The sequence below is a fragment of the Lithobates pipiens genome, unplaced genomic scaffold, assembly GCF_037356315.1.
Source record: "Lithobates pipiens isolate NorthernLeopardFrog02 unplaced genomic scaffold, aLitPip1_a1.2 Scaffold_13, whole genome shotgun sequence".
Classification (NCBI taxonomy): Eukaryota; Metazoa; Chordata; class Amphibia; order Anura; family Ranidae; genus Lithobates; species Lithobates pipiens.
Window position 1 is genome coordinate 448420910 of NW_027507718.1, and position 14279 is coordinate 448435188.

At 39.6% G+C, this 14279-nt stretch overlaps 1 protein-coding gene across 1 annotated transcript in view; it reads left to right on the top strand.

The window, feature by feature from the left end:
• TAPT1 (transmembrane anterior posterior transformation 1) overlaps nucleotides 1-14279 on the top strand; it is a 125328-nt gene that overhangs the window by 15614 nt on the left and 95435 nt on the right. The window contains exon 2 of the mRNA XM_077477742.1: nucleotides 8164-8294. Within this exon, the coding sequence (XP_077333868.1) occupies nucleotides 8164-8294 (131 nt within the window). The remainder of the gene's footprint in view (nucleotides 1-8163; nucleotides 8295-14279) is intronic.

The window sequence follows — 14279 nt, forward strand, 5'->3', positions numbered from 1 at the left end:
GGAAGTGAAGGTAAATCTCTCCAATGAGGCAATTTGGCAAAAATAAACCTTACAGGAATTAGAACCCTCTTTTTTTTTTTTTTTTTTTTTTTTTTTTTTGCCTGTAGTTCCACTTTAAAGTAAACCCAGGACCCAGAATTCCCTATAACTGGTCTCCCACAGTACACAGAACATGGAAATGCAATTATTTTAGTAAATATACAGTGCCTTGAAAATATATTTCTTGAAATTTTCCACGTTTTTTCATGTTACAACCAAAAACATAAATGTATTTTATTGTGATTTTTTTTTTTTTTTTTTTTTTATGTGATAGACCAACACGAAATGGCACATAACTGTGAAGTAGAAGGAAAATTATACAAATTTTTTATTTATTTTTTCCCCACATTTTTTACAAATATATGAAAAGTGTGGCGTGTGTTTGTATTCAGCACCCTTTACTCTGGAACCCATAACTAAAATCTAGTATAACCAATTGCCTTCCTAAGTCACCCAATTAGTAAATAGAGTCCACCTGTATGTAATTTAATCTCAGTATAAATACATATGTTGATGCTGTGAAGTCCTCAGAGGTTTGTTAGATAACCTTAGTGAACAAGCAGCATCATGAAAGCCAAGGAACACAACAGACAGGTCAGAGATAAAGTTGTGGAGAAGTTTAAAGTAGTATTTAAAATGTATATCCCAAGCTTTGAACCTCTCATGGAGCACTGTTCCATCCATAATCCGAAAATGGAAAGAGTATGGCATAACTGCAGACCTACCAAGACTTTGCCGTCCACCTAAACTGAGAGGCCGGGTAAGGAGAGCATTAATCAGAGAAGCAGCCAAAAGGCCCATGGTAACTCTGGAGGAGCTCCAAAGTCGAAAGCTCAGGTGGGAGAATCTGTCCACAGGACAATTAGTCATGCACTCCACAAATCTGGCCTTTATGGAAGAGTGGCATTGAGCCATTGTTGAAAAAGCCATAAGATGTCCCTTTTGCGAGAAGCCATGCGGGGGACACAGCAAACGTGGAAGGTAGATGCTCTGGTCAGATGAGACCAAAATGGAACTTTTTTGGCCTAAAAGCAAAATGCTGTGTGTGGCAAAAAACTAACACTTCTCATCACCTTGAACATACCATCCCCACTGTGAAACATGGTGGTGGCAACATTATGTTGTGGGGATGCTTTCTTCAGCAAGGACATGAAGCTGGTCAGAGTTGATAGGAAGATGGATGGAGCCAAACACAGGGCAATCGTAAAAGAAAACCTGTTGGAGTCTGCAAAAAACTTGAGACTGGGGCATAGGTTCACCTTCCCAGTAGGGCAATGACCCTAAACATACAGCCAGAGCTACAATGGAATGGTTTAGATCAAAGCATATTCATGTGTTTAGAATGGCCCAGTCAAAGTCCAGACCTAGATCCAATTGATAATCTGTGGCAAGACTTGAAAATTGCTTTTCCCAGATGCTCTCCATCCAATCTGACAGAGCTTGAGCTATTTTGAAAAGAAGAATGGACTAAGGTTTCACTCTCTACATGTTCAAAGTTGGTAGAGACGTCTCCAAAAGGACTTGCAGCTGTAATTGCAGTGAAAGGAGGTTCTACAAAGTATTGACCGGCGGGGGGGGGGAGCTGAATATAAATACACGTCACACTTTTCACATATATATTTGTAAAAAAAAATTAAACTATCATTTTCTTTCCACTTCACAATGATGTGCCTCTTTGTGCTGGGCTATCATAAAATCCCTATAAAATACATTTTACATTTTTGGTTATAACATGACAAAATGTGAAAAATTTGAAGGGTTATGAATACTTTTTCGAGGGACTGTAAACTGCTAAATACCTTTTTCTCATGGGCAGTATATAGCAGTCTTGTGACTTCTATCCGTGTCTTGCCAAGCACTGGTTAAAGCTTGTAGGAGGAGTTTTTTTTTTTTTTTCACTCTCCTCGGACTGTCCTGCATGACCCCTGACCCTCCTGTCTGGAGAGTGCTGATTGGCCCTGTGCTGATCACATGCACCCTCCCAAAAAAAATAAAAAATACTAGCAATTCACACCAAATTGAGCATGTGCTGAGTGTACTATTAGGAGATGGATTTGGGACAGTGGTAGAAAGGGTGGATCAGAGAAGAAGGGTTTAAACGGCTTTTTTATCCCCTTAGGTCCTGCAATGAGTATAACAAGCATGCTTTACTACGTATACAGACTGATTTTACTGTTGTGGGTTTAGTAACACTTTAACGTGGTTGTAAACCCTTACAAACCACTTTGACCTACAGGTAAGACTAGATTAAGGCTTACCTGTAGGTCCAAGAAATATCTCCTAAACCTATACGGTTTAGGAGATATTTGCCCGAAGACAGGCACCGCTGTCTACGGCACATGTGCCGTAGACAGCGGCGTGCAGACGCACTGAGAGCGGCATTTCCAACAACGGAGCTGCCGCGCATGTCGGCTCCTGTGCGCATACGCGGGAGTGACGTCATCGCGGCTTCGCCGAATCACAGCGGCGGAGCTGCGAGACCCCACCGAAAAGATGGATGTGCTGGACTACAGAGGACAGCGGTGACTTCGCTGGCTCCTGTGTCAGGTAAGTGACACATAATGGACTACTATGCGATGCATAGTAGTCCATTATGCTTTGTCTTTGCAGGGAATGAAAGAGGAAGTAAACCCATTAGGGTTTACTTCCTCTTTAAGACCCACAATATCAAGAAAGTTTACCAGAACCGCTGTAGTATGTATTTCCTAATGTAGGGACCTGCCATGAGCTTCAAATCATAACCTGATAAATCGACTTGATAGTGCAATGTCCCAGGTAAGACGCTACCAAATGTTTTGGCACAGTGTAACCCTAACACCGTGCATAGACACATGGTTTAGACTAGTGGGTCCAAAACTGGAAACTCTTTTTAAATGAAAGCCATCGATTCGTTTTTGCTCTTTCCCATTAGAGGAGGTAGCTTTAAACAAACCTTTTATGGAATTTAATCTTTTCAGCTGTATACATTTTTCCAACAACCTCATTTCAATGCTGCAGCGTGAAGCTGGTATTTGCTCAATGTGGGAAATGTGTGGTTTGCTTTGATTCATGATTTTTTTTTTTTTTTTTTTTTTTTTTTTTTTTTTTCCTGGCTTCTAGCCTTATTTTATTTTTACTGCACAATTCAAAATTTGCTCAGCCTAATGAGAGATGCCTATGAATGAGTTTGAAGAGGTGACATTGAACTCTTTGCAGTGGTTGCCAGGAACATGACTGTATTATGTTACAACTTGTCCTGGTGTTCCGACAAGGAGGACATTAAGATAGATATATACCATTTTATGGACTTGGCACCAATACAGTGGTAAGAAAGATAGAACGTTAATACAGTTTTTAGAATATGTAGTTATTCTTTAAGAAGAGTGGGAAACAAATGTGTGACAATGGGAGGGATAGGGTTGAGGAAAGAATGGAAAAATAATATATGCTAAGAGGGGGCAGAAAAAAGGGCAATAATGAGGGATGAGTAGAGAAAAGGATAAATGGAAACAAGAACAGGGTCGTCTCCTCCCTCGGGTCCATCTCTAGTGCATTACGTCTCATGGGAAATTATGGGTAGAGCAGTTTGTCAACCAGTGTTCCTCGAGATGGTTGCTAAGGGGTTCCTTGAGCAATTTCAACCTCTCAGATAAGGTTCCACTGACACCATTGACCTTTTTATCAATCTGTGAGCCCTGGTTCACATTGCAGCAATTTGGCATGCCATTGCCGGCAATGGCACCGTCCAAATACAGCGTCGCAACAATTCCCAAAAGTAGTTTCTGCACTACTTTTGGTGACTTTAGGGTGCGATTTCAATAGACATCTATGATGTCTCTGAAATTGCCCCATAATTCGGGACTGACGTGGTAATGAAATGGTGCGAGTTCAGATGAAGAGTGGTCATGCTGATCCCCATGAAAGAGCTGGAGTTGAGGTTTTATTCAAACCTTTTATCACAGCAAAATCAAATGGAGATGTCAAACCCATTTTGAATCTCGGGAATCTAAACTGCTCCCTGAATATCTGCTCTTTTTCGCATGAAGTCAATCCAATCAGTTGTCTCCATCTTACAAGGAGGAGAACTTTTTACGTCTATCGACGTCAAGGATGCATACCTCCATGGGCATATTTCCCCACCCACTAGAAATATTTACTTTTTAAGGTAGAAAATCTTCATTTTCAGTTTGTAGGTCTGTTTTCGGTCTAGTTACTGCACCTTGAGTGTTTACAAAGGTTTTGGCCTTTAGCCAAACTAAGGGCCCAAGGTGTAATGATTATAGTTTACCTAGATGATTGGCTCTTGATAGACCAGTCGGTAGCCCGCTTAGACCAAAGTATGGTCACCACATTTAACTACCTGAAATACCTAGGTTGGATTCTCAATCTAGAGTAATCTACCTTAAAACCATTAAGGAGATTAAAATACTTGGGTCTGTTCATAGATACACCGAGAAAAGGGTATTCTTGCCCCAGGCAAAGACCAGCGCCATAAAGGAACTGATTAAAGTGGTCAAGGCAAGATGAATCCTTCTATTCAGCTGGCATGAGGGAAAGACGGTGGCTTCATTCAAGGCTGTTCCTTATGTTCAGTTTCATTCAAGACTGCTTCAATAGTATCTTATCGGCTTGGAACAAGAGGGTTCAAGCTCTAGATTTCCCAATGTGTCTGACTCCAAAGGTGCACTGGAACCTCCGTTTATGGTTAATAACTAAAAAAACTGCAAAGGGAAAAATCCTTCCTACAGTTACCTGGGAAGAGGTAACATACGCCAACCTTTTTTTAGCTTGGGGAGCAGTCCTGAAAGAGATAACTGTCCAAGAGGAATGGTCCAGATCAGAAATGATCTTGCCCATTAACATTCTACATATTCCGGCAGAGCGTTTGGTCCTGAGGGTCTGGACGTTTTATTTGTGGAGCTGTCCTGTCAGTATCTAATCCAGCAATGCCATAGCAGTGGCCTACATCAATTACTAAGAAGTTGAGCGTCCCAGGGAGAGGTGAGTCATATCCTATCTTGGGCAGAAAACAATGTACCTTGCCTATTGCCAGTTTCTCATTCTAGGAAAATTGGCAGGCGGTCTATTTGAGTCGCCAGCAGTTGTTCCCGGGAGAATGGTTCCTTCACCCTGATATCTTCTGATAATAGGTCAAACATGAGGAGGATTCCAGACTTAGATCTGTTTGCGTCCAGTTTTAACAAAGAGATTGTCAACTTTGTGTTAAGAACAAAGGATCCGCTAGCTTGCGGAACAGGTGCCTTGGTGTTCCAGTGGAATCCGTTTTACTGTTTTATGCATTCCCTCTTTTTTTGCCTGCATCCACGACTTCTTCGCAGGATCAAGCAGGAAGAGAAGTGGGTGATTCTTGTGGCCCAGAAGATCTTGGTATACAGAGATCGTAAGGTTGGCGGTAGGGGTCCCATGGACCCTACCACCACGTCCAGAACTTCTCTCGCAAGTTCCCCAGTATTCCATCTTACTTTTTCAAACGCAAAATTTAACGGTTTGGCTATTGAGACCCACATTCTTAGGAGAAGTGGCCTCTCAGGTTCAGTGGTATCTACCTTGGTTAATGTAAGGAAGCCTTCCTCCATGATCATATATTCTGGAGTCTGGAAAGCATATGTTGGCACCCCAGAAAATAGGTCATGGGGTTAGAAATAAATCTAGCCTTGAGTACTTTCAAAGGACAGGTCTTGGCCTTATCTGTATTTTTTTCAACGACCACTTGCTTTGCATTCTCTGGTTCGTCTTTTTTTTTTTTTTTTTTCAGGGAGTAACGTGGCTTAATCCTCCGGTTAGGTCACCCCTGAACCCTTGGGACTTGAATTTAGTTCTGTTGGCATTACAAAAACATCTTTTTTTGAGATGATGCGACATATTTCCTTAGTCCTTTTTTTGACAAGGAAACTAGTTTTTCTGGTAACCATATCTTCTGCAAGAAGGCTATGAGAGTTGGCTGCTCTTTCTTGTAAAGAGCGTTATTGTTTGTTGTTCACAAGGATAGGGTAGTATTGCGTCCTCATCATAACTTTTTACCAAAGGTAGTATCGGGTTTTTATATAAACCAGGATATTGTTCCATTTTTTTTTTTTATTTTTATTTTTTTTCCAGAACCTTGTTCTATGGAAGAAAAATCACTACGCTCTCTTGATGTGGTGAGAGCAATCAAAGTCTACTTAAAGGCTACTGATCAGATTTGGGAAACTGATGTTTTGTGCGTATTTCCTGAAGGTCCTAAAAGGACAGGCAGTATTGAAATCTTATCTATTATTTCTAAGTGGATTCAACAAGTAATTGTTCAAGCTTATGGTTTAAAGAGGTAGATTCCACTTTCTCAAATCAAAGCGCACTCCTCTAGGGCTGTTGGTCCACCATGGGCAGTGCATCACTGAGCCTCCATGGCTCAAATCTGCAAGACCGCAACTTTGTCTTCAGTCCATACGTTTACCAGATTCTATCAAGTGAATGTAAAAAGGCATGAGGATATTGCCTTTGGGGCGTAGTGTGCTGCAGGCAGCAGTATAACTCCTCTAGTCTTATGTTGCCCTAATTCTGTTGTATCTCAATCCCCTCAGTTGGCATTGCTATTGTACATAGTAACTACTATTGCTCTGTGTCCCGTGATGTAATGTTAAAATAGGATTTTTAGAACAGCTTGCATGTAAAATCTTTATCTTTTGAAGTACATCATGGGATACGGAGGTCCCACCCCTCTTTCTAGTATACACGTGTATTGCTTTGCTACTAAACTGAGGTACTCCCGGTATGGTAGGGGTTATATATGGAGGCAACTTCCTGTTTAGGGTGTGCCAGTGTCCAGCACCTGAAGGTGGCTTTTAACCCACATAGTAACTACTATGGCTCTGTGTCCCTTGATGTACTTCAAAAGAAAAGGATTTTACAGGTAAGCTGTTATAAAAATACTATTTATTTATTTTTAAATCCCCATTTACTCTATTATACTCAATAAACCTACTCGCACACCCAGCAAATCTAACGTGATCTTGTAAGCTGCACACCAATCCAGTAGTCTTGGAGCTGATGATGTGTGCGTGGATCTGGCATTCCAGGTAGAGCTGATCATTTGCCATAATGGATGGGAGTGTGTATGCTGCTTATAACTTGGCAGCCAAACTGTCTGGTGAGTGTTTGATTTATTCACTGGGTGGAGGAGTTTTTCACAACAGTCTTGTTATCACTGAAAGCACTTTTGGTGTTATTGACAAGGAGTGTTTATTCATCATTGGTAACGCTGTTTGTATGAATTGGGTGTTCATGTATTAAACTTATATTGCTAGCAGCTACAATATTGTTTTGCATATAGTGCTGGCTGTTTTTATGTGTGTGTGTGGTGTGTTTTTTTTTTTTTTTTTACAATCCAGTAACGCCACCTTCCTCTCCTATGTCATTGCAAGCCAACTCTTTCAGGTGCTTCTCGCAAACCCCATGTTGACGCATGCTAGATATATACTCCTGCAGTGCTGCCTGGTGGAGGGGGGGGGGGGGGACAAGGGACATGCTGGACTGAGAATTACAGAAAACAATGGTTGGAGAACCAAAAAAATTTAACAAAAGTTTTAATTTATTTGGACTGTGCCAGGGGATAAGATTTTGATGCTGGTGAGTGAAATGTTGCCAGAAAAGTCCACTTTAACTAAAAATGTGACCGTATTTATTTAGTTTTTGCGGTCTAGGGGTAGAAAGTCCAGTATGATTTATGAAAACGGGTAGAAGTGGCGGTATCATCCACAGTGACTGCTTCTTTCTTTAGCCAGCCATAGATGGTTCGAATCTCGGCCAGTTTGGTATTCAAACCATTTATGGGCAGGCTGATTGTACTTAAGTTGGGTACAACCAGCATGGCGGGTTTTTCATGTTATGAATAGCTGGCGTAATAATCCGGAACAGCTCCTTGCAAGCCCCCTCTGCCTGCTGGGAGAGATTCTCACATCATCACTGAGACTGTGTAGATGGGGCAATCAAGCAATTTATTTATTTTCTTTCCTGCAAGAAAAATCGCTCTATCTATGGCTGGCTTTAGGCCCCCTTTTTTATACAAGGATATCAGGCTAGTGAATTGTGGGTTTTATTTATTTTTTTGACTTTTTTTTTTTTTTTCCTTTTTGTTTTTTCTTTCAGATCTTTCTCTATTCAGGTTTATCAGCGCTGAACTCACACGGGGTTATTTCCTGGAACATAATGAAGCAAAATACAAGGAAAGAAGAGAGCGGGTGTACACCTGCTTGAGAATACCCAGAGAGCTTGAGAAGGTCAGTAGTGACTGGATTCTGTCCCTTCCACTGTTGCTTCATGCTACTGTGTTTTGTGCTCTTTTTTTTTTTTATGCTAATATTTGTCCTGGTCATGCTGATAATTGGTGGACAAGACCCCAAGGCTTTGTTTCCCAGGAAGGAAAAGGCTACTTGGGGAAGGCCGCTCATTGTTGCAAATTAAAAATGTACTTAATGGTCACGCTGCGCACAGCCTTGGAACCTGCATGTTTAAAAATAGTCTGCAGTGACTGCACAACTATTCCTAGCCTAACATGTTCTCTTCAGAGTCTAACTGCACAGTTGAATTAATCACATGATTTCAGTGTATATATGGGCGGCACAGTGGGTTGCACTCTTGCCTAGCAGTAAAAAGGGTTGCTGGTTCGAATCCCAACCACGACGCTACCTGCCTGGAGTTTGCACGTTCTCCCTGTGCCAAAGTGGGTTTCCTCCGGCTACTCCGGTTTCCTCCCACAAAGACATGCTTGTAGGTTAATTGGCTTCTGTCTAAATTGGCCCTAGTATATGTATGAACGTGAGTTTACGGACCTTAGATTGTGAGCCCCTTGAGAGTAGGGACTGATGTTGATGTACATTGTATATGTAAAGCGCTGTGTAAATTTACAGCGCTATACAAGTACCTTAAATAATAATAAATATATGACTTCAGTATTAATATATCACACTCAAAGTTGATGTTTCTACTGAGCTGCTGAACTATTATAGCTGGATTTACAGTAATCAGTGGGTTGCAAGGTGTGCGGTAACACACATGTAATCCAATAATAAAAAAAGCGAGTAAACCGCACTAATATCAAAATCAAGAAAAAAAAATTGCTCATCTTTCAGTAAAACTCCTACAAAAAACATCTGGTGTTACTTATATTCCATGGAAAACAAAAATCAATACATAACTTTTTTGGAAAAGTGCTCATAGTTAATAAGTTGTGCAAGTTATATATAAAAAAAAAAAAATACATTTATAATAGTCTTGTGCTCCTTAAAGTGTGAATTCGTTCATTTTAAATTTCGCAATAAAAAGTGTCCCACGCAATCGATTAAAGGGGAGTTCCACACATTTTTTAGTCTATTAAAAGTCACCAGCTACAAAAAGCATAGCTGCTGACTATTAATAAACCTACACTTAACTGTCCCATGGGTCCAGCAAAGCGGCCGCCCGGAGCCTTGCTCCTCTCTCCTTCCTCTCCGCCGGTGCGGTCATAACCACTGTGGGCACCCAGCCGTGACAGATTACGGCTTCACGGCCAGGTGCGCACTGCGCATGCTATTGGCCAGCCGATCATCTGCGACCTGTGTTGTGTCCCAGAAGATCGCTGGCAGGGTGAGAGGAGGAGTCAGGAAGTCCCACTAAAAAGAGGGTGTATACACGCCCCCCCCCCCCCCCCCCCAAAAAGACATGCCAAATGTGGCATGTCAGGGAGCGAGGAGTGCTAAAAGTGGAAGTTCCACTTTTGGGTGGAACTCCGCTTTAATCGCTTCCAAATTGAAGAAATGTGAAGCAATCCCACCTCCAAAGAAATAACACTCATAGCATGCTCCACCTTCAGTGTTTGAAAACCACCACCGCGGTCACTAGATCACTCGCTAGAAATAATTGCTGATATTGAATCTGCAAAATGCACATTTGTGGTGTGTGGGTGTGTATGTATGTATGTATATATATATATATATATATATATATATATATATATATATATATATATATATATATATATATATATATATATATATATATATATATATATATATATATATATATATATATATATATATATGTGTATGTATATATGTGTATGTATATATGTGTATGTATATATATGTATGTATATATATATATATATATATATATATATATATATATATATATATATTATATATAGCATTCACAATAGTCTGACGGGGCCTTTGATGTGACATTACCACACACGCTGGGGCATGAGCTTGCACTCAGTGGATGTGGCCGGAGTTGGGCTGAAATAAATTTTTAGATTGCAGTTTACAAGTTAGAAATGTGTAAATGGATGGAATTTCTTTAGTAAATTAGCATTGCTGTATAGTTTTACACTCTGAGTTCCTGTTTTGGAATATGATGATGGTTTCTGGGTTGGAGGCATGTTCGAGACTTATTTTGAAAAAGATCACCCGTGCCGCTGTGACCACTAGATTTTATATACACATGCACATTTGCTGATTCAACCATTTCTCTACAATGTAAAAGTGATATGAGTGGCTGTACAGTGAGATCTAAATCCTACATCCATGTTCATTATCAGTTTAAGATTACCTGGGTTAATAGGAAGGCATTCTGTGTCTGCGCCATCATTAAACACTTCAGCCCTGGAAAAATTTACCCCCTTAATGACCAGGCCATTTTTTGCAATACGGCACGGCATCGCTTTAACTGACAATTGCGCGGTCATGTGACATTGTAACCGAATAAAATTGATGTCCTTTTTATTTATTTTTTACCCCCCTACAAATAGAGATTTTTTTTGGCGGTATTTGATCACCACTGCTTTTTTTTTGCACTATAAACAAAAAGTGACCATTTTGAAAAGAAACAATAGTTTAATATTTTCCTATAATGCATATACAATAAAAAAAAACAATTTATTAATCAGTTTAGGCCAATATGTATTCTTCTACATATTCTTGGTAAAAAAAATTCCAATCAGCGTATATTGATTGGTTTGCGCAAAAGTTATAGCGTCTACAAAATGGGAAATTTATGAAGGTTTTTTTTTCTATTTAATTATATACTAGTAATGTCAGTGATCTTCGGTGGGAGTGTGTGCCAATGTCGCGGACAGATCGGACACTTTTGATATATATATATATATATATATATATATATATATATATATATATATATATATATATATATATATATATATATATATATATATATATATATATATATATATATATATATATATATATATATATATATATATATATATATATATAATTTTTGGGACCAGTGACATTATTACAGTGAACGGAGCTAAAAATATCCACTGATCACTGTATAATTGACACTGACAGGGAAGGGGTTAACACTAGGGGGAAATCAAGGACTTCAGTGTGTCTTAGGGAGGTGTTTCTAACTGTAGGGCAGAGAGATTGTCTGTTCCTAATGATCAGGAACAACAATCTCATTGTACTCTCCTGTCAGAACGGGGATCTGCTTTGTTTACATAGACAGATCCCCTTTCTGCCTCTGAGAAGCAGACATCGCAGCTGCCGGACCTGCACATCGGCTCCCCAGGTACCTCGTTTCACGCAATAGTGCCACCCTGCTGCAGTATATATGCGGTGGCCAGTCTTTTTAAGTGGTTAACCAGTTCCCATTTGCGCTATGGCTGAAAGACAAATACAGCATAGGCTTACTTTACCGAGGGGGCGTCCATGTATGTCCTCCCATGATCGTGCCGCACATGTGCCCCCTGCGGTGCGCTCTGATTTCGCTGCGTCCTTGGGACACAGCTGATCACAGATCAGGGTAAAGGGCCAATCACAGCGGCCCTTTACCATGTGATCAGTTGTGTCCAATGACAGCTGATCAGGATGTAAACACAAGCCGGGTTGTCTGCATTCCTTTCCTCAGTGTGAGGAGAGCGGATAACTGGCTTGTGTGAAAGGGACATCTACACTGATCACCAGGGCACTAATTATCAGTGCAGTCTCAACAGTGCCTCCTCATCAATGCTGCCAATCAGTGCAGCCTCATCTGTGCCCATCAGTGCAGCCTAATCAGCGCACATCAGTGAAGAAGAAATATTACCTGTTTGCAAAATTTTATAACAAACTAATATTTTTTTTTCAACATTTTTGTTCTTTTTTTTTTTTTTTTTTTTTTCCAGTGGTGATTAAATACCACCAAAAGAAAGCTAAAAATGTCATATGGATACAGTGTAGCATGACTACGCAATTGTCATTGAAAGTGCTGAACGTTTAAAATTGGCCTGAGCAAGAAGGGGGGTAAAAGTGCCAAGTAGGCAAGTGGTTAACACTTATGGCTGGTAAGAAGTAGCTAGTATTTATTTCTTTAGAATGAGTTATTTTTCTGAAAGTCCATGTTAAGCAGTGAAGATGGAAATAGTTCTAGAAGAGTTCCTTCATTTATTGGGGGATGGAGGTCTAAGGTCAGAATATCGGAGAATAGTTGGACTGGTAGAGTTCCTTTGACAGTCCAGACAGACAGCTGAGCCGGGGAGATAAGTGCACAGTGATCTTCACTGACACATGCTCCTAAGATTATCTCATTGCACCATATGGAGATAGAACTCTGCTCAGCATATTCTTCTATCTTTATATCTTGACTTCTTTCCAGGTAGAACTTCAGTTTACTACAGAAACAAACACTTGTTTGGTAAATAAACAAAAACAATTTATCTCATCTGATCTTCTAATGGGCAGTATACTTTTATATAGGCTTAGGTGGATAAATATTGTCTCTTGTATGGTGATTACCATTCCGACATGAACTTTGTATTGGTGGGTCTGATGTTTCTTAAAACAATCGTGCTTTATTTGTGTCAAAATATCCTTTGTGTGTGTTTGGTTGGGGGGGGGGGGGGTGTTTTGGTTGGTGTGTATGTATGGTTGGGGGGGTGTGTGTGTTTAAAAAAAAAAAAAAAAAAATATATATATATATATATATATATATATATATATATATATATATATATATATATATATATATATATATATATATATATATATATATATATATATATATATATATATATATATATATATATATATACACACATACACACACACACACATGTGTGTGTCACTACTTTTATTTAGGAATCGTTAGCAATATAATGGGAAGCATGGTTCAAGTACAGCCCCACTGCATGGGGAGAAAAAAAACAAAAATTTACCTGGAGATGGGCTTTCATTGAAAAGTAACCTTTGTGCTGGTGAATGCTATGTTGCTTGAAATCTACAGTCCTCTGCGCCCGAGAAATACCCCCAGAGCACTATTGGCTTCTACAATGAAATGTGCGCTATAAACAGAGGAGGGGACATGTCCATCATCTGCTTGTCCTCCATTTATTATGGGAACTGATAGATTGGCCTTTATGGATAGACCGCGGGGATGGGCATAGTCAGCACTTTCAAAAGTGCCTGTGACAGGTTCACTGTATTTATCCGCACAGCACTGGAAGATTACAGCTGTGGGGGTATGGGGGGGCGGGGTGTGGAAGAGGAACAAACAGAGCAGCCACCAGCACAATGAATACTCCTCATTCAATTTAACTACCTACTACTGGGCCAGTTCTGACACTTCTCATAAACATGTAGAAAAAAATAAAATAAATCAACCTTTTTTTTTTTTTTTTTTTTTTTTTTTTAGTTTAAACCAGGAAATTACTTAGAACACTTTTTCAAGACGAGCCCCTAGAGAATAAAATGGCAGTCATTGCAATATTTTATGTCACAGGGTCTTTCAAATGCTTTTTGTTTATTTTTTGGGAACAAATACACTTTAATGAATTAAAATAATTCATAGGTTAAGCTTTAAAAGCATTTGCAGGTTACCAGTTTAGATTTCCACAGGAGGTTTGGTACTAGAATTATTGCTCTCGCTCTGATATTCACGGTGATACTTCACAGGGTGTCGGGAGCACTTTTAAAAAAAAAATTCTATTATTTTAAGTGTTTTAAAAAAAGTAAATTGGTGTTTCTAAAAAAAAAAAAAAAAATGTGATCACTTTTATTGCTGTCAACAGGAATGTAATCATCCCTGTTGATAGCAATGAAAGGTATTCTTTATGCAGAGATATGCCCCCCCCCATCTCTCCTTTGCAGCCAATCAGACACAGATCGGTCTGATCGGCTGCTTAACTGGTCGCTATGTAGCCAATAAATAAAGAGCCATAATGGCCAAAAATGCCAAAATGGTCGATGTCAGTTTTGATGTCACACAGTGGGAAGAAAGACTTCAGT